General features: G+C 55.1%; 1 protein-coding gene across 3 annotated transcripts; it reads left to right on the top strand.

Moving 5' to 3' along the window:
- The first annotated feature begins 77 nt into the window (after positions 1-77).
- PPP1R16A (protein phosphatase 1 regulatory subunit 16A) lies at positions 78-23,421 on the top strand. Of its 3 annotated transcripts, none has more exons than XM_036281350.1 (12): positions 78-121; positions 13,862-14,039; positions 17,217-18,288; positions 19,545-19,615; positions 19,704-19,849; positions 20,832-20,935; positions 21,005-21,129; positions 21,218-21,343; positions 21,435-21,510; positions 21,589-21,718; positions 21,883-22,048; positions 22,231-23,421. In XM_036281350.1, exons 3-12 carry the CDS (start codon positions 18,030-18,032, stop codon positions 22,591-22,593), a joined length of 1,566 nt encoding a protein of 521 aa, XP_036137243.1. In that variant the 5' UTR covers positions 78-121; positions 13,862-14,039; positions 17,217-18,029; the 3' UTR covers positions 22,594-23,421. The 3 variants fall into 3 exon arrangements, with proteins under 3 accessions (XP_036137243.1, XP_036137246.1, XP_036137245.1); XM_036281353.1 differs by lacking the exon at positions 13,862-14,039 and having other exon boundaries at positions 80-121; positions 17,217-17,316; positions 18,022-18,288; XM_036281352.1 differs by lacking the exon at positions 78-121 and having other exon boundaries at positions 13,941-14,039; positions 17,217-17,316; positions 18,022-18,288.
- The last annotated feature ends 27 nt before the right edge of the window (positions 23,422-23,448 follow it).

Here is a 23,448-nt window from a genome sequence, read left to right as displayed (position 1 = left end):
GCCGGAAGTGTAGCGTTGCCATGGCAAGGGCCCGGCGCGGGGGCCCGCCCCTGCGGCGCCTGGAGGAGCGCGGGGCTGACAGACCGGTGGACCGGATCCGATCGACTGCGCGAGGCGGAAGGTGAGCTCGGACTTCCGGGGCCTCCGGGGGGACAGGAGGCCGAGCCCCCAGGGACAGAGGAGGCCGGGCCCCCCGGGGACAGAGGAGGCCGGCTCCCCCCCAGGGCAGAGGAGGCCGGCTCCCCCCCCCCCCGACAGAGGTGGCCGGGCCCCCGGAGATAGAGGAGGCCGGCCCCCGCCCCGGGATTGAGGAGGCCACCCCCCCTCCCCCGACAGAGAAGGCCAGGCCCCCAGGGACAGAGGAGGCTGGGGTTCCCCCCCCCCGGACATAGGAGGCGGGTCCCCCCCTCGAGGACAGAGGAGGCCCGGCCCCTGGGGACAGAGGAGGCAGCCCCCCCCTAGGAGGCCGGGCTCCCCCCCTCCCCCGGGACAGAGAAGGCTGGGCCCCCTGGGACAGAGGAGGCCTGTAGGGAGGCTGAGCTGATCTGAAAGGAATAGAGGAAGATAAGCCCCGGTTGAGAGGGGGAGGAGGCAGGGCCCAGATGGGGGGCCACCAGGGAATCCCATACTGGGCAGCACTCACAGAGGCGGGGATAGGAGTGTCTTCAGGCCCCCTTTGGGCGCTGGTGGAAGAGGCCCAGGGTTAGGGTGCTAAGGGTCAGGGATGGCTTCCAGAAGTGATAGCCCCTGAAGGCACCGGAAGAGCTTTTCCTGTTTTACCTACGGTGGGAATTGTTTTCATTCTTGCAACCTGTTGGCCAGCACTAGAATGATCTCCATTTTCAGCCCAGGAAACGGCCCACAGAGACGTGACTTGCCCAGGCTTTGTGTGGGCTTTGGAGTTGGGCCAGAGAAGAAACTGGAGCCTCCCTGGGGCAAGTTCCTTAAACTTTCAGGGGTTTGAATGACCTCACTTACAGTGTGGGGATCCGGGGCTCCACCTCAAGACTGGAGTCAAAGTGAGAAGTACTAAGTAGTGTGTTGAAAGTGCTTGGCCCTATGCTGTGTAGGAGGTGCCCCTGGCCTGGAAGGGAGTTTTGGGGTGGTGTGGACCCCTGCTGTCCTGGAGCAGAGGCTGAGGTGACCCTGGGATTCATTTCCATGGCTGCAGAGAGGGAGATGTTTCTGGAGTCATCCCAGGTTTAGGGAAGCCACAGAAAGAGTGGTGGCCCTCCCCAGAGCTCTGCCTGCCTTTTCTCCTTGGACCCTTAACTTGGGGGTGGTAGTGGCAGTGGGGCCACCACACTGCTCTCAGTCTCTGTCTTTGTAGCCAGGTGCTCCCCTGGCAGGCTTGAAATTTCCCTGGGAGGAGTGTGACGATACCTCCCTAGCTCTGCCACCTCCCCAGTTCAAGGGCACCAAGAGGAGCCCCAGCTTGGAGCTGAGCTGCGGTTGGGACTGGAAGCTGCCTGAAAGAGCATGCACAGAGGCCATCCTGCTTGTGATGGATGTGTGCAGGTCAGAGCTAGGATGGGGAGCCCTCCTGATACCTGGGCTGCATTTCTTCCATGTTGACTGGACACTCCTCCCCTCGCTCTCCATTGGTCCATCCTAGCCCCATACCTCACCTGTTGGGATGTGTCTGGACTCCGCTATCCCTGGAAGGGTGCCTGGATTGGCGGGCACCTAGGCCAGCAGCTCTTGAGTCTGTGAGCTCATGTTGGGGTCTGTATTCTAGGGATTTCTGAATCTCTGTTGTCTACCAGCAGACTGTTCACTGTGTAGTTTTGGAATCTGAGTCTCAGGTGAACCTTTGGTGACCCAGCATACCATATCTGCCCAAGAGTGCCCCACCCCAGCACCCTTGCCACAGTCTGCCAGTTAGCAAAGCAGGATATCTGAGGGGGAGTTCCAGGCTCTTCCCTCACCTCCTGGCTCTCTCAAAACTTCCGCCTAAGTAGCCCTGATCGTGGCACTTCCTGTCCATTCCTTCATCCAAATAGCTGGGCTGCAGCAGCAGCAGCCCCTGGTGACCTTGGCTTTTTCTCAGCCCCTTGCCCTCACCCTTGGCACCTTAGCCAGAGTGACTGATCTGATTCTTCTACACACTCTGAAATCCTCCCTCCTCTGCCCCTGGCCCCATCCCACCACCTTCCCACCACACTGAACTCCTGCATGGAGCTGGAAGGGAGAGAGCAAACCTCCCCCACCCCTTCCAGCTCCGTGGCCTTGGGCAGGACCTTGCCAGCACAGCAGGCTGAGAAAGGGGGCAGAGAGGTGCAGGAAAGTTTGCACCATGGAGAAGGAATGCCTGCTTGGTGGATTTTTTTTTTTTTTTATCCTCACCCAAGGACATTTTTTCGTTTTTTGTTCAGATAGAGTGGGAGGAAGAGAGAGAGAGAGAGAGAGAGAGAAACATTGACGTAAAAGGGACACATCAAGTGGTTGCCACATGCACGACCCAACCAGGGCCAGGGACAAACTGCAACTGAGATACATGTCCTTAGCGGGGACCAAACCCAGGTCTCTGGACCGCAGGCCGATGCCCTGACCGCTGAGCCAAACCAGCCAGGGCTGCTTGGTGGATTTTGAGAGTTTTGTTCATTCTGTTAACACTGCTGCAATCCAGGTGTAGAGCCTTCTGTCACCCCTGAAGTTTGCTGTGGTCAGTCCTCCACCAGGCCTTGGCAACCACTGCACTGCTTTCTCCTGTATATTTAGAGTCTTCCTTGTAGAGTTTCACGTAAATGAAATCACACCACAAACCCTTGGTGTCTGACTCCTTTTCCCTGCCTTAATGTTTGGAAAGCCAGGTGGTTGTCTGTATGCGTAGCTCATCCTCCGTTTTGCTGAGTGGGAGTGTTCCATTGTGCAGGTGTACAGCCATTTCATCTGTGCACACATCTGTGGTTCCTTCCAGTGTTCAGCTGTTGAGAATAAAGCTGCTCTGAGCATTCATGCACACAAGTCTTTGTGTGGACATGAGCTTTATTTCTCTTGGTCTGAAATGATAAGAAAGGATGGATTGAAGTGTGTGGTTAACTTTATTAAGAAAGTTCTGAGCCTGGCCAGGGTGGCTCAGTGGTTGAACATCCACCCATACACCAAGAGGCTGCCAGTTTGATTCCTGGTCAAAGCACATGCCCAGGTTGTGGGGCAAATCCCCAGTGGGGGGCATGCAGGAGGCAGCCAATCAATGTTCTCTCTTATTGATGTTTCTATCTCTCTCTTCTCTCTCTTCCTCTCCCTTCCTCTCTCTCTCAAATCAATAAAGAAAAAAAAATTAAAATAAATGAATAAAATCAATAGAGGGAAAGAAAAAAGAAAGTGCCAAACCATTTTCCAGTGGGGGTCGTGTGGGAGGTGACCAATTGAGGTGTTTCTCTCACATCATGTTTTTCTCTCCTATTCTCCCTCCCTCCTCTCTATCACTCTCCCTCCCTCTCTCCCACTATCTATAAATGAATGGAAAAATATTCTTGGGTGAGGATTAACAAGAAGAAAAAAAGAAGAAGAAGAGCCCTGGCCAGTTTGGCTCAGCGGTTAGAGCGTCGGCCTGTGGTCCGGAGAGACCCGGGTTCGGTTTCCGCTAAGGGCGCGTACTTCGGTTGCAGTTTGTCCCCGGCCCTGGTTGGTTGTGCGGGTGGCAGCCACTCGATGTGTCCCTTCACGTCGATGTTTCTCTCTCTCTCTCCCTTCCTCTTTCTATCTGTACAAAAAATGGAAAAATATCCTCAGGTGAGGATAAAAAAAAGAAAAAGAAGAAGAAGAAGAAGAAAGGATGCCACTCTTCTCATAGTCTGGCTGGTCTGATAATTTTGTACCAGTGTCTTGAACAGCAGACACTTCTAATTTTTATGAAGTCTAGTTGTCAGTTGTTCCCTTTATGGTTTGTGTGTTCTTTCATGGTGTGAGTAGAAGCCAAGGGTCATTGTTTTCCATGTGTATGTCCAGTCGTCCCAACACCCCTTTTTTTTATTTTTATTAATCCTCACCTGAGGATATTTTTTCTGTTTATCATCAGATAGAGTGCGAGTAAGGAGAGAGAGAGAGAGAAACATCGACATGAGAGAGACAGATTGATTGGTTGCCTCCTGCACAACTTGACCAGGGTCGGGACGAACTGCAACTGAGGTACATGCCCTTGACTGGAATCGAACCCTTGACTCATTGGTCCGCAGGCCAACACTCCAACCACTGAGCCAAACTGGCCAGGGCCCAACACCACTTTTTGAAGGCTATCCTCTCTCCATTGTATTACCTAACACCTTTGTTGAAAATCAACTGATGGCCCTGGCTGGTTTGGCTCAGTGGTTAGAGCATCGGCCCACAGACCAATGAGTCATGGGGTTGATTCTGGTCAAGGGCACATAACTTGGTTGTGGTTTGTCCCTGGCCCTGGTCGGGTGGTGTGGGAGGCAACCAGTCGATGTCTCTCTCTCGAGTTGATGTTTCTCTCTTTCCCTCTCTCTCCCTTACTCCCACTCTATCTGATGATAAATAGAAAAATATATCTTCAGGTGAGGATTAAAAAAAAAACAACGGAAATCAATTAATGTACATGAGTGGGTCTATTTCTGGATTCTCTATTTTATTCGTTGACCTTGTGCTGATATCCCACAGATTTGATTGTTGTACCTTTATAATGTCTTGAGATCAAGTACTGTACATTCTCCAACTTGGTTTATCTTTTTCACATTGTTTTGGCTCTTTAAGATATTATGTAGTTCTTCATGTATTTAGATTTAGCTCGTGACTTTCTACAAAAAGGCTTACTGGGGTTTTGATTGGGATTGTATTAACTCTATAGCTCTATTTGGGGAGAATTGACATTTTGTTAATATAGAACATGGTATATATATCTCTATTTGTTTAGGTCTCTGTATTAATTGTCTATTGCTGTTTAACAAATAACTCTAAAATAGGATGGCTTAAACAATAAATGTTTATTATGTCACAGTGTGTGTGGATAAAGAATTCAGAAATAGCTTAGCTGGGTGGCTCTGACTCCAGGTCTCATGTGGTTACAGTTTCAATTGTCAGTGGGGTCTGCATCATTGGAGGGCTGGCTGGGGAGCAGGTGTGTGTGTCAAAGTATTCCAGGCTTTGTGATACTAATCCATCCTTCCTTCCTTCCTTCCTTCCTTCCTTCCTTCCTTCCTTCCTTCCTTCCTTCCTTCCTTCCTTCCAAGGAGAGGGAGAGAGATAGAAACTTCAATGAGAGAGAACATCGATTGGCTGCCCCCCATGCACCCCCCACTAGGAATCGGGCCCACAACCTGGGCATGTACCCTGGCTGGGAATTGAACTGGCGACCTCCTGGTGCATGGGTCGACGCTCAGCCACTGAGCCACATCAACTGGGCTGTGATACTAATTTTGTGAGTGATGTTTAAAATTTTGCATTTTCCAAGTACAGACATACCGTTGATTTTGACATATTGTCCTTGTTCTTCAACCTTGCTATTTATCTCAGCAGCCCTCTTGTAGATTCCTAAGGATTTTCTATATGTCTCCTACATGCCTTCTACATCTAATGAGTTTTGTGTTTTGTTTTTTTTTTCCCAATCTGCAAGTTTTCTATTTCCTGCTTTAGTGAACTGGCTGGGACCTCTAGCACAGTGTGCCAGCCTCCCTCGAGGATCCTCCCTGCCCCCAGCTGGGCCCTATACAGGGTTATTCATTCCTCCAGCTTCCCTGGGCTGGCCTCTGGAAGTGAATCCTGATGCTGTGCCAGGTGAGGGTTACATAGCAACTGATTCCCCCCCCTTCCTCCCCAGTCCACATTCTGCTGCTGGAATGATCCTGGTGGTTTCCCACTACTTACGAGGCCAGGTGCTCGGAATGGCATTCGTGCCCTTAACCTTTGAGTGTGCATTCCCTGCTGCTGCGGCCCAGTGTAGCTGGAAGCCTCAGGGAGGGGCACTGTAGTTCACAGCCCAGGTCCAGGTGGCCAGCTGTCATGGGAATGTCCTTTACAGCGATGGCCCAGATCAGGTTCAGTATGGAAACCCAGCACATTTCTGTTGGAGACAGTGCCCGGAGTGGGATGACTGGTTGGGGAGGGGGGGTGTTCCACAGACACCCCCATGCAGTACTGGACAGTCACATACTCATCTTTCCTGAATTGCTTAGTCTCTTCAGGTGGGTGTGTCCTGGCATGTGTTGGGTTTCATGTGCGTTTCCCTGATGACTATTGACATGGGCACCTTTCTCTGTGTTTACTCATGTGAAGTGGCTGTTAAAGTCTTTGGCCCAGCCCTGGCCGGTTTGGCTCAGCGGTTAGAGCGGTGGCCTGCGGTCCAGAGAGACCTGGGTTCGGTTCCCGCTAAGGGCGCGTGCCTCGGTTGCAGTTTGTCCCCAGCCCTGGCTGGGTCGTGCGGGAGGCAGCCACTCGATGTGTCCCTTTCACATCGATATTTCTCTCTCTCTTTCTCTTCCTCTCTCTCCCTCCTACTCTATCTGAACAAAAAATGAAAAAATGTCCTCGGGTGAGGATAAAAAAAAAAAAGTAAAGTCTTTGGCCCATATTCCTGTTTGGTAGAGTTATTTTCCTTTTTCTTTTTGCTTTTTAGTAGTTTTTTATATATCGATTGTTATGAGTTGCCAACATTATTTCCTATTTTGTGGCTTGCTTTTTCACACATTTTATTTTTAAACTTTATTTTGAAATCATTGTAGGTGCACACACAATTGTATGAAATCCTCCAGAGAGATCCCTCCTCACTTCCCAGCCCCAAAAGGCACATAGCTGTACTGCAGAGCCTCACCTGGGACGCTGACCTCCGCAGGTTTTACCAGAGTTGCGTGCACCACATGTGAGTGTTCGCAGTAAGTGTTTACTTCTGTGCAGCCTATCACATGTGTAGATTTGTGTGACCACACAGGGTCCTGTGTGCCCTGCACAGCCACGGCCACCCCTTCCTCGGCCCCACCCCACACCCTAGATCTGAGCATTCGGGGAGTGCTTTGACTGCACTCAGCTGACATGACTGGTGTTGACGAGCCAGTGCCCTTGTGACCCACCCAAGCGGTGTGCATCCAGTTTGTTCCGTGGTGTGGGTGTTCCCCGTGAAGGGACAACTGTTTCCAGTTTGGGGCTATTACGAATCCAGTCGCTATGAAATCCAAGTACAGGTTTTTGTGCAAACTTAAATTTTAGTTTCTCTGGGATAAGTGCCCTGAAGCACAGCTGCACAGTCATGTGGTAAAGCACATGTTCAGTTTCTGTGTAAGAAACTACCAAACTGTATTCCAAGTGGCTATGGCCCTAGCAGTGTGAGACCCCTTGCTTCACACCCTTGCCTTCGAGGGTGTGGGTGGCTCTCTGCGCTGTCATGTGCATCTCCTTGCGGGTAAAGCTGGCCATAGTGTTTTCACCCTGTGTCCCTGTCAATGAAGTGTCGAGTCACATCTTTTGCCCATTTTCTAATTGGAATGTGTGGTTTTTTCCTGCTGAGTTTGGGAGTTCTTTGTGTTTGCTGGACAGAGTCCTTTGTTCGGGTCTGTGTTTGCGGATATGTTCTCAGTCAAGAGCTTGTCTTTCCAGCCTCTCTGCAGGGTCTTCAGCAGAGCGTAAGGTTTTAATTCTGGTCGGTGCAGTTGGTCATGTGATCTGTGCTTGTTTCTGGTGTCACCTTTGTGGATGTTGTGTGGCTTCCCCTTTATACTTGGATGCACAGCTCCCCACCCCCATGAATTGTGAGCTGCCCTAAGGCAGGCCCAGTGTCTGCTGCCCTGCAGGTTGGTAGCAGGGTCATAGCTAACTGTCTACCCATGTGTGCGTTTGTTCCTGGGGACCACTTTGTCCCTAAGCCAGGACTTCAGCACCCAGCCAAACTTTATAATAAATCTTGATATCTAAATGTATAAGTACTTGAAATTTATTCATTTTTAGGATTGTCCCGACTATTCTTGACCTTTTTCATTTCATATAAAATGGAGAATTAGCTTGGAGAGAGAATCGTGTTAGGGAATTAGAGTCTCCCATGCAGCTGTGGGGATTTTGATTGTGACTGCACTGAGTCTGAGATGAACTTGGGGGGAGATGACATCTTCGCAGTTCGTGCTTTGACCATCAGCACAGTGCATCCTGCATTCACTCAGAGTCTCTCGTGTCCTCTGCGGTTTCCTGCTAGAGGCCCTGCTTACCTTGTTTACATTACTGAGGCACTGATGCTTTTATATTTTATTAAAAAAAAATTTTTTTTTAATTTACTTTCTTCCTTTATTGATTTTAGAGAGAGGAGGGGAGAGGGAGAGAGAGAGAGAGAAACATTGATGAGAGAGAACATGATTGGCCGCCTCCTGCATGCCCCCCACTGGGGATTGGGCCCACAACCTGGGCATGTGTTCTGACTGGGAATCGAACCGGTGACCTCTTGGTGCATGTGTTGGTGCTCAACTACTCAACCACACCAGTCGGACAGGCATTGATGCTTTTAGGTACTATTATTATAAGTAGTATCATCATAATCTCTTTTTCTAATCGTTGCTGGCATTTATAGATACAGTTGATTTCTGCACCCTAACCTTGTATCTACCCATATCGCTCTGTCCTCATGTTAATTCTAATAGTTGTTGTTTTTTTAATACTCATCTGAGGATATTTTTCCATTGACTTTTATTTTTTTATTTTTTTTTTATTTTTATCCTCACCTGAGGACATTTTTCCATTTTTTGTTCAGATAGAGTGGGAGGGAGAGAGAGAAACATTGATGTGAAAGGGACACATCGAGTGGCTGCCACCCACACGACCAACCAGGGCCGGGGACAAACGGCAACCGAGGCACGTACCCTTAGCGGGATATGAACCCGGGTCTCTCTGGACCACAGGCTGAAGCTCTAACCTCTGAGCCAAACTGGCCAGGGCTTTCCATTGACTTTTAGATAGAGTGGGAGGGAGGAATGGAGAGAGAGAGAAACATTGATGTGAGAGAGACACATCTATTGATTGCCTCCTGCACTACCCTGACTGGGACTGGGGATCGAACCTGCAATCAAGGTATATGCCCTATACTGGCAATCAAACCCGTGACTTGGGCAGATGATCCAACTGCTGAGCCAAACTGGCCAAGGCTCTAATAATTTTTCTATAAGACCTTTCAGGTTTGTGTCATGTACTATATGTCATTTGTGAATAATGAATTTTTTTCTACCCTTCCTATTCTTATTCCTTTTATTTCTTTTTCTTGCCCAGTTATACTGGCCAGACCCTCAGTTCTGTATGAATAGAACTCGTGGTTGCAGAGGTCCTTGTCTCATCCAGTGGGCTGTGTTCTGTTTTTAATTAGGTGGGACAGTCACCATGCTGATGGGAGCTGATGCTGGAAGATGGGTCCTGAAGGGGCCCAGGGGTCTGTGCAGTGGGATGGAGCACTGTGACATGTGGGGACACCCTGCAATTGGAGGTGCATGTCCTCTTCTGATGGCTCAGGATGAGGGAGGAGGGGCAAGGGGTGTCTGCGTGGGTCCTTGTTCATTGAAGTGTGGTCTTCATTTGGCAGCTGTTCTGTCCATTCAGAGTTGGGCGATCTGCAGGACAGTGAGGACCGACAGGGCAGGTGGGGCCTGCAGTGCTGGAGTCAGGTCTGGGAATGAGCTGGGGAGGGGTGATGTCAGAGGTTGAATTGCCTGGTGGGGTGGGTGGGAGTTGCTGGTAATGTTAGGGTATGGGTGTAACTGAGGCAGAGAATGAGGCATCGGCAGGAAGAGGTCAAAACTAGGGGGCAGGGAGCTGAAGGATGACCCATGAGAACATCGAGACCACCCACCAGGAATCAGACCTACAGCAAGGGGGGTGGTGCTCACAGGTGGGCTGGTATGGGTGGTGGGGCTCTCGTGGTGGACTCTGAGTGGGAGCTGAGGCATGAGGACTGGGAGCAAGGTGGGGAGAGAAACAGCCCCCAGAGAAGACTGGTGGGAAGGAAGCAGGGTGGAGGGGAGCCGGGTTCCGTGGGACAGTGAAGGCCTTGAGAGACAGGGCAGAGCCCAGGGCAGGCGGGATTGACTGGCTTCAGGGGAAGGTTTCAGGAAGTTCCTGCTCCGAGCCTATCACACCTCCCTACCATCTCAGCCAAGGTTCTTAGGAGGTGTGGCCCCAGCCCTTTCATAGCCCACTGGGGGCCCCGCCCTTCATGGGGACCTCTGCTGAGTCCAGTTATTTCCAAATCCCTCTTCTCTTTTCCTTTAATTTATTTTTATTTATTTTTTTAATTAATTTATTTTTTTATTCTTTATTAATTCAAGAGAGAGAGGAAAGGAGAGGTAGAAATATTGATGAGAGAGAACATCGATTGGCTGCCTCCTGCATGCCCCCCACTGGGGATCGGGCCCACAACCTGGGCACGTGCCCTGACCGGGAATCGAACCGGTGACCTGTTAGTGCATGGGTTGACGCTCAACCACGGAGCCACACCAGCCGGGCTTTAATTTATTTTTAATCTTTATTTTTATTTTATTATTATTTTTATTCTTCACCTGAGGATATTTTCCCATTTATCATCAGATAGAGTGGGAGGGAAGGAGGGAGGGAGAGAGAGAGAGAGAGAGAGAAACATCAATGTGATAGAGCCACATCTACTGGCTGCTTCCTGCATGACCCTGACCAGGGCCGGGGACCGAACCACAACCAAGGTATATGCCCTTGACTGGAATCGAACCCGTGATTCATTAGTCCGAGAGCCAACACTCTAACCACTGAGCAAAACTGGCCAGGTCTCTCTTTTCCTTTAAAAAGACAAAAGGGTGCCCTGGCCGGTTTGGCTCAGTGGTTAGCACGTCGGCCTGCGGTCCAGAGAGACCCAGGTTCGGTTCCTGCTGAGGGCACGTACCTCGGTTGCAGTTTGTTCCCGGCCCTGGTTGGGTCTGTGGGTGGCAGCGCCACTCGATGTGTCCCCTCCACATCGATGTTTCTCTCTCTCTCTTTTCCTCTTTCTCTCTCTCTCTCTCTCCCCTCCCACTCTATCTGAACAATATATTGGAAAAAAAAATGTCCTCGGGTGAGGATAAAAAAAAAAAAAAAATTAAAAAGACAAAAGGGTTGCCCTGGCCAGTTTGGCTCAGCGGTTAGAGCGTCGGCCTGCGGTCTGGAGAGACCCGGGTTCGGTTCCCGCTAAGGGCACGTACTTTGGTTGCAGTTTGTCCCCGGCCCTGGTTGGTCGTGCGGGTGGCAGCCACTCGATGTGTCCCTTCACGTCGATGTTTCTCTCTCTCTCTCCCTTCCTCTCTCTCCCTCCCACTCTATCTGTACAAAAAATGGAAAAGTATCCTCGGGTGAGGATTTAAAAAAAAAAAAGACAAAAGGGTTTTTTTTTCTGCCCTGGCCAGTTTGGCTCAGCGGTATACCTGCAGGGTAATACCTTGAAATAGTGAGTGAGTTCTAAGGCTTAGTACATTTCTGTAGATACCTCAGGGCATCCTTTAGGGACGGCACCCTTGTGTCTAGCTACCTGAGTGGCTCCAAGCTTGCCCTGCTTCAAATTTACACGTGTTAATTATTAGGGAGTGAGTGAATGGGTGTTTTCCATGCACCTGTGTCCTTTGTCCTGTGAGGTGTCTTGCCCTTTGCCCACTGTGCACAGCCCGTCATGATTGACCTGCTACCACTTTGTCATGTTTATTGTAAATGTTTTTGCCCAGTTGACCACCTGTCTCTATGAATTTGTAGGGTTTGGGTTTTTATTTGAGCTACAAGAGGGGTTTATTTAGGAAGACAGAGGTAGAAGAAGTGCGTGGTAGAAGAAATGGGCTCAGGAAGCAAGTTACAGAGGCAAACAAAGGGCCCTTGGAGCTTAGGTGAGAGAAAAAGGTAAAGGTAACCCGCCTGGGGGAGAAGCGAGGAGAAAGGTTGGGGTGCATTGTAGGTTTTGTTTTGTTTTCACAGTGCAGGCATTTTGCAAATCTACTGTAATTGGATTAATCGGTTTTCTTTTAGGTTTCTGGGTTTTGTGTCAAGTTTAGAAAGGCTATCCCTTTGCTTATTTCCCTCCCGTCTGTGCTTTTATTGTTCCTTACACTGTCTGCTGTGGCTGTGAGGAAGGGTGGGACCCTGCTCTGTGTCGGGGGCTCCCTGCCATCTGCTCCAGCATCCTTCCACCAGCCCTACGGGGCTTCCCTAGCTCCCTGTAGTGACCACTCTGGCCTTCCTCTCTCACCTCTACTGACCACTCATTCCTGGCCCTGCCTCACCTGGACACTGCTCAGTCCCACTTGTCAGCGCCCTTCTTCCTTCCTCTGTCTGCCCCCACTGGTCCTTTCCTTGCATCTGACAGCCGTCCCATCCTCCCCTTGTCACTCGTGTCCTCTGCTGTCCACTTCCTGCTGGGTGAATGTGCAAGTGTCAGCATTTCTCGTTAGGTCCCCTCACCTTGATCTGATCACATCACCCATTTGTCTGAAAGCCTCTGGCTCCCCCCAGCCTGTTGGGCAGAGGCCAACTCCTTGGCCAGGAACAGAAGATGAAGTGTCCTCTACAGCCCTGCCCTCTCGGGCCCTACCTGGTACCCAGCAGGTGTGCACACCTGCCCTCCCAGAACAGACATCGACCTTCACATGTCTCAAAAGTCAAACAATGGGGGGCTTGGGGGGATTGGGAGGAGGGTGTCAATGGGGGAAGAAAAAAAAGAGAAACATCTGTAACAAAAATAAATTTTAAAAAAAGTTAAACAGCCCTGCCCAGTTTGGCTCAGCAGTTAGAGCGTTGGTCTGCAGTCCGGAGAGACCCGGGTTCAGTTCCCGCTAAGGGCATGTACCTTGGTTGCAGTTTGTCCCCGGCCCTGGTTGGTCGTGCGGGTGGCAGCCACTTGATGTGTTCCTTTCACATCGATGTTTCTCTCTCTCTCTCTTCCTCTCTCTCCCTCCCACTCTATCTGAACAAAAAATGGAAAAATGTCCTCGAGTGAGGATTAAAAAAAAGAAAAAGTCAAACAACTGAAATGACTCAAAGCACACACATCCCATCCACCTGCCAGTCTGCCTCTCTTGTGACCACTGTTAGTCGATTCTCAGGTTTGTTGCATAGATATAAATTCTTATTGATTCCTTTTTACATAAAAGGCAGCATATCACTTACAGATCTTATTCTTCTCTTCGATGAAAAAACAGCATTTCTTGGCGAACTCTCCACAGTGGTGCAAGGAGCTTCCTGGTAAACCCCGGGGCTTATTCAGTCCACCCCTTTGGTAGACTGGGAGGTCATGACCGGCGTTTTCTGTCCTAATGGTGCTGCAGCGAGGGGCCTGAGGTCGTGTTGTGGGATTAGCTTCTAGAACATTCCAGAATGACCTGGGAGGCAGGGGAGTACACCCGGGGGTAGCTGTTCTGCACTCACAGAATGTCAGTGGTGAGGGTGCCTACAGCAGCAACCCCAATTTGCTCTTCCCACGGTCTCCACATCCGTGCCACACTGCCCTCCGTTCACGTTTCCTCGGCCCACCTGTTGTGCCACCAGCTCCCCGAACTGCTGCCTGAGCTGCTGAGAGGCCACCCTATGGCCACCCCCTGACCTCTGCCTGCCCACAGTGGACCTGGCTGAGGGCAGGGCCTGTCCTGTTCCCTCTTGTCTCCTGTCCCTGTCCCCAGAACAGAGCCAGGTGGACAGGGCAGTGAGGAGATGGTTTGTCGAGTTACCAGAGCATGACACCGGTCAGGTGACTATCGTGAAGCATGTCTCGCTCTCCCACTTTGGGGCCGGGCCACCTCTTCATGGCCTGGTGCAGCACTTGTCCAGTTTCAGGGTCTCCAGGCTCCTGGCTCCTTTGCTGAGGGCACTTCGGCTGAGTGTCCTGCTCCTCGGCTGCACTGAGCTGTGCCTGCCTTGCCCCCAGCCCTTCACAAACACTGAGCGAAGGTCCCTCTTCCAGGTGCTGGCACGGGGCTGACAAGAGAGACAGGGAGTGTGCCCTCAAGAAGCTCATCCTCTAGTGGAAGAGAAAGGCCAGAACACGGCCCTGGCTGTCCGCCCTGCACCTGCCTGGGAAGCCGCTGTGGGGCCCTTGTCCTGTAGCAGTGGGGTGTTCTGCAGGGACAGCATCTTCCAAGGTGAGCCAAACCAGGGCGGGGCCAGGTGAGAGCCTGGGATAGGTGCAGGGGGTTGGTCCTCTGATGAAGTCAAGGGTGTCCCTGGAGGCCTTGCTGCAGTGGGTGCCCTTGCTGTCCCAGTGTCTGGAATGGCTGTCCCCACTTTCTCGCCCTCTCTGCTCCTGCAGGGCCTGAAACACTGGCCTTTCACCAGGGCAGTGTCAGCTCTGCATGGGGTTCTGGTGAACTGGTCACAGCCCCTCACCATGACATTTAGATGACCTCAACTTCACTTGCCTGTGTGTATTTTTCTGCCAAATGACAACACACTTTACTTTTCCTTGTCAGGGGCACCTATGGAGTTTCCCATTTTTTGCTGTGATGGATAATGCCACAAATAAAACCAGCTCTTTGATCGGCAGGTTATTGGAACCCACCCAGCGAGCCTAAGCACCACAGATGTGAACCCCCAGAACCGGGGGTAGCAGGTGCTGGGCCTTGCAGCTGGGCTGCCCTGTTCCCCAGCATCTCTCTGAGATTCTTCCTCCCTCCCCACCCAGATTCTGGCTTTTGCTGCACTGTTTCTTGCTCTCACAGGTGCTGTGAAGTGGGCATGAGAGGCAGTGTAGTGCAGTGGTTAATGGGACTCTGCATTTAGGCATAGGCTCAGGGCAGTGAGGAGATGGTCAGGACATGTGGAAAATGGGGATAATGACTAGGACCTACTGGAGGAAGCCAGTGGTAGTGGGTATGGAGGGGGCTGCTGAGAAATTTCCTGGGCTGGAGTCTAGGGGTCAGGGCCTCCCATTCAGTGGTGCTCTCAGTAGTTTTGGGGACAGCCCAGGGGTACAGCCTGAGGAGGTGGAACCGTTGCCATTGTCCCTCCAGAGGGCTCCTCCCTACTCAGCTCCACACTCCTGTGCAGCTTGCCTGGGCATAGAGCTAAGAACTGGAAAATGTGGCTCAGATTATCTCTGTTTGACATTCCAGGGAGGCTTGGGGGAGGATTTGTAGATAGAGGCGGGAGCTGCCCTGCTTAGCCCCCCTCGGCCTGGGTGTGGTGTGTTTGGCCATTCAGTGGGACCCTACTGAGCCAGGCTCGTCTTCCTGGCTCCGCTGAGGGCAGGTCTCCCAGTTGTGGCAGCTCTTCCTGGAGTGTGGCTGGTGAGAGGCAGCAGGCAGGGTTCAAGGGGCTTATGCTGGGGGGAGGCATTGGGCCCTTTGGTGCCCCCTCAGTGGAGAAGGTCCCGGGATGGGGCACCTGCTGCAGTGGGGCCCTGGGGTCACCTTGGGTACCTCCTTTCTCTCAGAGGATGCAGTCCAGCTGCCCAAGGTCACCTGAAGACTGCCTTTCGGCAGCTTCCAGGAAGGAGTGCGGCTAAAAGGGCCCAGCCAGAGCCTAGGGCAGAGGGACCTGTGTGAGCTGCCCGAGGTGTGGGCACTGGCAGGGGCAGGTGTGCGGCCTCAGACAGTGCCTTTTCCTCCCACTGCAGCTATGGGGGGGGGGGGGGGGCCTCTCCGGATCCTGCTCTGTGGTGAATTTCCAGGGAGGGTCTTCAAACGAGAAAACCAAAGACAGCATGTGTTAGAGCTAGCTGCTGTTCTAGGTTGTTTCTGCAGGACGTGGGTCTCAGAATCCCCTTTCTTGTATAAAATGATAACATCTCTGAAGTGTTGTTAAACTTAATATCAGGCAGTGACTCTGATGTTGGCGCCCATCTTGGAGAAGTGAGACTGGTCCCGAGACCCTGAGAGCCCACTCTGCTGGGAAGTCGTGGCCTATGGGGGTGGCATTCTCTGTGGCTCTTTTCTCCCTCCCGTGGCAGAGCAGTTTTGCCTTCCCCTTGCTCCTGGTCTCTTGGGATGGGATGCTTGGGCCTGGCAGGCCCAGAGACTGGTGGCAGAGGTGAAGGTCACTCCGTGCAGCTGTGTGTGTGTGTGTGTGTGTGCGCGCGTGTGTAGGGCGGCATGAGGGGAGCTGTGAGTGACCAGCAGGGAAGGAGGGAGGGGTAGTCTTGCAGGGGGTTGAGGGCTCTGCTGTGCCCCAGGTGTGGTCTGGTAGCTGGCAGGGTGTTTGCAGGACCTGGCCCCCAGCCCTTCTCACCGCGGGGAGGCTGTGTGCCCGATGGCAAAGGCAGGACTTAGGGGCCTGGGCAGGGAGTCTGGACAGCTGGGGAGTTCTTCCTGGAAAGGTTTTTGCTGGGCCGTGCTGATCTCTGATTCCATCCCCAAGAAGCCACCAAGGCCAGGCTTGCAGAGGCCAGAGTGTGGGCCAAGTCCGAGCAGGTGAGACCTGTGGAGTGAAGCTCACAGTTTGTTGGAGGTCCCAAAGCAGGAGGGACCTGGTCCAATTGGATCTCCTTAGGACAGAAAGAAGGGGGTACTTGCTGAGTGCCCTAAATACAGTCTGGCCAGAGGAAGGCTGGGTTAGTATCTAGATGGCCACAAGGCCTAGCCGAGTGAGAATGGGGACTCCTAGTAAACTGTGGGTAGGCACCTTCTGGATGGAATACAGCCAAGGCTTGTCAAGTGACCACACCCAGTGACCATACCAGGTGTACCGGGCAGGACTGCTATGGTGGGTTCTACATGGCCGTGCCCCAGCCAAGCTACCTGCCTATCTTAATAGATCCCAAACTTGGCAGGGCACTTGGCTTGTGTCCACATGATGGGGCTTTTACCGCAGCCCAGGATGGCTTTGGCATTGACAGCTGGGTTAGGGACCTGGGAATGAAGAGGGCCAGATGCTAGGCACTGAGGAGCTGGGGTGCTGGTCAGGACAGGCTGTGGCCCTGTGCAGCCTAAGGCCTAGGAGGCAGGGTCTGTCTTGAGGCACTTCCTGGAGAGCTCAAGGAGAAAGCAACCTTGCCTGGCCCAGCCTGGGGGCAGACAGGCCAGATGCTGTGGGGACCAGGGTCAGAGCCTGGAGCCTTGAGAAGTTGCAGAGAATAGCTCCTGAAGGAGGTGCCAGGCCCTGGAGGGCAGCCTCCTTCTCCCTTCTTAGCCCTCTCAAATAGGGTGTGACTCACTGTAGGACAGAGCAAGCCCCCCCCCCCCCACCCCCCGCCCCGGACTATTGTCTAGCAGGGCTCACTGTGGGCCTCACACAAGGCAGGGCCCTGGTCTCACCTGTATTCCCTGGGAGCCCAGCCAGCCCCACCCGGAGCCAGCCTCCATGGGCTTCCTCTTCCTCCTCAGGCTGGTGGAGCTGCCTGCTGTTTGCAGCCTGATCGCCCACCCAGGACTCCTCCACAGGGATGCCCTCCTGAAGACGGCTGCCAGACCCGCTGTTCGCTCAGTGCGTTGGCAGCTCAGAGCCTCACCCCTGGGCACCATGTCTGGGACCCCAGAATTCTAACCACACACCCTGCCCTGGTCTCTCTGTGGCTGCTGATCCCGCCCTTTTCCACACCTCCTCTTTAGTGCCCATGCACTGACCCTGGGGGACAGACAGAAGGAGGCAGGGACAGGGAAGGCCAGGCCATGGCTGCTCCCAGGCCCCACCCAGGCTCCTGAGGCTTGGAAGGAGAGGGGGCTCCTAGGACTCCCAGGGGCTCCCAGGAGCCTCTGCCCATTGCCCTGCCCTCCCTTCCCCTTTGGCAAGGTGCCAGGAAGCTGCAACTTTATTATCTAGGCAATTAGCTACAGACCCTGAACTAAGGCAGACAGGTCCTGCTGCTTCCCATAGGCTGTGCACCCTGACCCCAAGAGGGAGGGAAGGAGGCCCTGCCCTTGAGGAGCCAAGCTGCCAGGATTCCTGAGAGGTGGCTGCCGGTGCCCTCCCACGCTACCCTTTCTGCCAGGAGCCTGTGCCCTTAGGCTGCCTGGGCCTGGTCACGGAGTGGAGTCTCCTGACCCAGCCTTGCCAGAGGCAGAGGGCACCAAACCTTGAGGAGGGGATGCCCCCGAGAGTGCCTGTCCAGCCAGCTGCCCCACCCCTCAGGTCCAGCCCAGTCCCCTTGTTTCCCCGTCTGGTGCCCCGAGCAGTCCCCCTGGCCGGCAGCCCCCGCCATGGCCGAGCACCTGGAGCTGCTGGCAGAGATGCCCGTGGTGGGCAGGATGAGCACGCAGGAGCGGCTGAAGCATGCCCAGAAGCGCCGTGCCCAGCAGGTGAAGATGTGGGCCCAGGCTGAGAAGGAGGCCCAGGGCAGAAAGGGCCACAGAGAGCGGCTGCAGAAGGATGTGGCTGTCGGCAGGCCACAGAAGCGGGTCCTCTTCCCTCCTAGTGTCACCCTTCTTGAGGCTGCTGCTCGAAATGACCTGGAAGAAGGTGAGTGTGGCTGACCTTATGGTAGTGCACAGCCTGCAGCACTGTCCCTGTCCCGCTGGTGTAGTCCTCCTGAGATCTGCGAGGGGCACAGCTGCAGGTTACTGGGGCTTGGGGTCTGGCCCAGCTTTCTCAGCTGTGGGCTGCAGGTGATGGGCAGCAGGCAGGGTTCCGCTTCAGAGGCGAGGCCAAAGGAAGCAGACTCCTGGAGAAGTGTCCAGTCAGGGCTTGGCTCCAGCGGGCTAGGGGCGGCCCAGTCTTCCTGCCTTTTGCCAGGGTGCTGGGTGATGCTCAGGAGAGCCCTGGCCACCACCTGCTGAAAGTCCTGTGGGGAGCAGGGCTCCTAACCCTAGCAGGCCCCCTGGATGTCTTCCTCTCCGTCAGAACCTTCTGGCAGGCTCCTGTTCCTCCTGTGGCCCACGTGCTCACAGCCCCTCTGCTCTCCCAGAAGCTGCTGAGGGTTCTTCCTGCCTCCCTCCAGGGTAGGGGCCTCTACTGCAGAGCCTGGGGTACAGAAGGCCTGAGGCAGGGGAAGTGGATGGGGTGCGGTGGGTTTGTCACAGGGCACCGGCAACTGTGAGAAAGAGTGTGCATCCTTGTGCTGCCTACCAGGCACCATCAGGGAGGTCCAAACCACCAAAGAGGTCCTATGTGACCTTGTCGAGAGCCTGGGCTCAAGGTGGGGTTGCTAAAGAGGAGGGAGGGCTGGGACTAGTTCTGCTTATAGGGAGACCATGGAAGGGTAGGTCTGGGCACCTTGGGCCCACACTCCAGGCTCTAGCAGGGCCGGGAGCCCACAGTGGGGGCGGAGGGGGGGTGGAGGCTGCAGGTACCAGGGAAGGGCGTTTGTAGGGTTGGAGTGGTCTGCCAGTGGGTAAGGCTGGAGGGAGATGTGGGATGTGGGGGAGGTACTGGGGGAGGGTGCCAACACCCAGTCCAGGGTGGAATAGTCTAGAGCCCAGTGGGACTGTTCTCACACAGGATGGGGTACATTCTGAGAGTCTGAGGGTTGGAATGCCTGGATTGGGACTGGTGGGTCCTGCTGGGGGCTGGAGGCTGAGGACTGCTTTGTTTGGCCCACTTGGGACAGAGAGATCTCCTGCCACCTGTACCACCATCTTCCTCATCCTCCTCTGTTCCCCAGCTGTGGCACAGCAGTCAGCCCAGGTATCTTCAGGTGCAGGGCCTGACCAGGACAGTGCTGGCCTGTGCCAGGACCTCTGTTCTTGCACCCTGAGCACGCTTCCCTCTTCTTGCAGTCCGCCAGTTCCTTGAGAGTGGGGTCAGCCCTGACCTGGCCAATGAGGACGGTCTGACAGCCCTGCACCAGGTCAGCCGTGGCAGCGGGGTGGGGGTAGGTAGGGGTGGGGTGAGGGAGAGTGCTGGCTGGGCTCGTGCTCAGGCTGCATGGTTTGCAGAGCTGCATTGACGACTTCCGGGAGATGGTGCAGCAGCTGCTGGAGGCTGGGGCCACAGTCAATGCCCGAGACAGTGAGTGCTGGACACCCCTGCATGCTGCAGCCACCTGTGGCCACCTGCACCTGGTGGAGCTCCTCATTGCCCGGTAGGGCCTGCTGGGAGCAGGTGTGGCCACAGTGGGCATCTGTCTGGGCAGGGCAGGCAGTTTATCCCGAGACACAGCCCAGGCATCTCATCCACAGGAAGCAGACCCTTCTTCTGTTCCCACTTACCTTTGCTTACTGCCTGTGTCCTGGCATGGAGAGCCGGGTGTGGGCAGGGGCCACATGCACTCAGGAGTTTGGTTGTCTGCCAGCCCGCCCCTTGCCTGGGTGTGTCCTGCTAGGTGCCATTATAAATTTGGGAACTCCTTGAGGACAGGCCTTGATCTTCAGCACTGGCCTCCTAGGGTCTGTACAAAGAAAGACCATTCTGGTCAGTGATGAGGGTGGAATTGGCAAGGGGGGGGGGTATCTGGAAACAGGTGGGGCCTTTAACAGTGAGCAGGTGGATGGGACGATGGTCGGCTTCACCAGGATCCCGGATTCCCTCCCCGGTGCCAAGGCCCCTCAACTTTGGCCCCTCTGGTAGGATAGACAGTTACTTGCTCAGATTGTCTGTGGAGCGGTCTAGGAATTGATGGTGTGTGGGAGCAGGGGCATTCACCCCTGTGTTCTGGGCCCTTCTCAGCTCTCCCGTGAGCCCTGCTCCCTGCAGCTCTGTGGAGCTGTCTTGGTGCCTGGCTTTTCTCCCTGGGGCCCTGGCACCCTCCTGGCAGGTGGGCCTGCTATGCATGTCCATGGGAGTTGCTGGGTGCCAATAACCTGGAGTCACAGGTGGAGACTGCAGGACGTCTGCCTGGCTTGAGAACAGGATTCAAGACTGAGGGGCACCAGACAGGCCCAGGGTCAGCCTTCACAGCACCTGGGGCCTGGGCCTTCTCATTGTTGGCCCCCCAGTGTCCTGGAGGGCAGCCCTAGGCTGAGGGCTTCTGCAGAGGAAGGACCTCTGAGGGGACTGGGGGCCTCCCTTGGGGGGAGAAGATGAGAGGGTCCTGTGGCCAGCACCCCTGTCCCTCTTCCCTGTAGTGGTGCTGACCTCTTGGCTGTCAACACTGATGGTAACATGCCCTATGACCTGTGTGAGGATGAGCCAACACTGGACTGCCTTGAGACGGCCATGGCCAACCGTGGTGAGTGTGATTCCACCTGCTACCAGAGGTGGGGCCAGAGGTGCTGGCTCTGAGCCTGTGGCCTTGCAGGCATCACCCAGGATGGTATTGAGGGGGCCCGGGCCTTGCCGGAGCTGCGCATGCTGGAGGACATCCAGAGCCTGCTGCGGACCGGGGCTGACCTGGATACCCCTGGGGACCACGGGGCCACGCTGGTGAGGACATGGCCACAGGAGGAAGGGGAAGGAGGGTGCTGCTGCAGGGGCATGGGCCAGGACTCAGGGCTGGGTGGTTTGCCTGTAGCTACACATTGCCGCTGCCAACGGGTTCAGCGAGGCAGCTGCTCTGCTGCTGGAACACCGGGCCAACCTGAGCGCCAAAGACCTTGATGGCTGGGAGCCGCTGCATGCCGCAGCCTACTGGGGCCAGGTGAGAGTGGGCTGGAGCAGCTGGGGCAGCTGGGGTGCCAGTGGCCCTGCAGCTCTGGGGCCTTCAGCAGCCTGGGCTCGCTGGCCCACAGGTGCACCTGGTGGAGCTGCTCGTGGCACATGGCGCCGACCTCAATGGGAAGTCCCTGATGGAAGAGACGCCTCTTGGTGAGCTGGGGGCCACCTCTGCTTGGTGCAGGCGACCAGCAGGAGGGCGCCCCTGACCCTCTGCCCACTTCTCTTCAGACGTGTGTGGGGACGAGGAGGTGCGGGCCAAGCTGCTGGAGCTGAAGCACAAGCAGGATGCTCTCCTGCGCGCCCAAGGTCGTCAGCGCTCTCTGCTGCGCCGCCGCACCTCCAGTGCTGGCAGCCGGGGGTGAGCACCCACTCCACTGAGGTCCCAGCCCCTGCCCCTCTGGCAATGCCCAGGTCTTTGCCCCAGCTGACGTCAGCTGGCGGGCCGAGGTGCCAGCTAGAGCCTGGGCAGAGTCCACCAAGAAGGGAGCATCCTTCCCCCACCCTCACCCTGCCGTCCCCCAGGAAGGTGGTGAGGCGGGTGAGTCTGACCCAGCGCACCAGCCTGTACCGCAAGGAGCATGCCCAGGAGGCCATTGTGTGGCAACAGCCGCCTCCCACCAGCCCAGAGCCCCCTGAGGAGGATGAGGACAGCCAGACAGACACTGAGCTCAGGCCACCGCCCCCTGAGGTGAGCTCCTCCCTACCCTCACTGTGGGGCAGGCCTTGACCCAGGAACCAGTGGGAACAGTGACCCTGCATATGCCAGGCTGGTGCCTGCCCCTTGACTACCACGCAGCAGTGGGCCCAAGGCCAGGGGAAGCCAGACACGGCCCTCCTTAATGGCCTTTGGGGCCTGTGCTTCCCCCACAGGAGGAGGACTCTGAAGTGTCCAGGCCACACAACGGCCGAGTGGGGGGCACCCCAGGACGGCACCTGTACTCCAAGCGGCTGGACCGGAGTGTCTCCTACCAGCTGAGCCCCCTGGAGAACACAGCTCCCAGCACCCTGGGCCGGGCCAAGGCCCACCACACCCTGGCAGAGCTCAAGCGCCAGAGAGCAGCTGCCAAGTTGCAGCGTGGGCCTGAGGCTCCTGGGTCTGGTCTGCCTGCAGATGCTGACACTCCCCAGCCTGAGTGTGGCTCCAGGGCTGGTGGAGACCCGCCCCTGCTCAAGCTCACAGCTCCGTCAGAGGAGGCCCCCGTGGAGAAGAGGCCATGCTGCCTGCTCATGTGAGGGGCTGTGCTCAGGGTGCCAAGGGTCCTGCTGCCAGGCCTAGCCAGAGGCTGCTTTCAGGGCCTTTTGCTGAAGACCCTGACATGTAACTTGTGGGCCAGCAGCCAGCGCCAGACCACCCCAGCTTACCCCATCCAGGACTCCACCTCTTCACTCAGGAACGTACCTGTGGCAGAAGCCATACGTGGGGGGCACCTGGCTACAGAGACCTTGTTTCATTCTGTGACTCTTCATAAAGAGCCCTTCTGCCACCTGCCTTGTTGTGTCTCAGCTGGGCCACTGTCCCTGTGGTGGGGAGCTGCTGTGTTGCTGAGCTAGGGTGCGCCATCTCTAGCACCTGTGTGGGTCCTGTAGGTACATGCTAGGGTTTGCTGGTGGTGGCCCAGCCTGTGTGGGAGTGGGGCCCACAGCCACTGGGCAAGAAGCTTGGCCCTTGCTGAATCCTGCCTTCCCAGACTCCTGGAGGTTCCTCTGTAACTCTTTGCTTTCCTGAGGGAGAGGGAGCTTTGGAAGGATACTCCTTGGGAACCAGGGGTGCATGCCAGAGGAGCACAGACCCTGGTCTGGGAAGGGAGGGGCCAGAGGCAGAGGGGCAAAGATGTACAAGGTCAGTATCAGGAACTGGGGGAATGTTGGAGGTTTCTCCATTCCTGGCACGCAGCCCAGTCCTGGGGCCTAGCTGCCAGCTTCCCCTGGGCTGGCAAAGGGGACCAACCGTTGGCCACTCAGGCTCTGAGCTGGCTGGGCGTGATGTGTTGGGGTGAGGGGTGACAGGGGGCCCTTAGGGGCCTCGCGTGGAAGTGCTGAGGGCACTACCAGCTGTTTTGTCCATGGAGGGCAGTTTTGCATGGCATG

The sequence above is a fragment of the Molossus molossus genome, unplaced genomic scaffold, assembly GCF_014108415.1.
Source record: "Molossus molossus isolate mMolMol1 unplaced genomic scaffold, mMolMol1.p scaffold_m16_p_33, whole genome shotgun sequence".
Lineage (NCBI taxonomy): Eukaryota > Metazoa > Chordata > Mammalia > Chiroptera > Molossidae > Molossus > Molossus molossus.
This window is presented reverse-complemented; position numbering and strand designations above follow the sequence as displayed.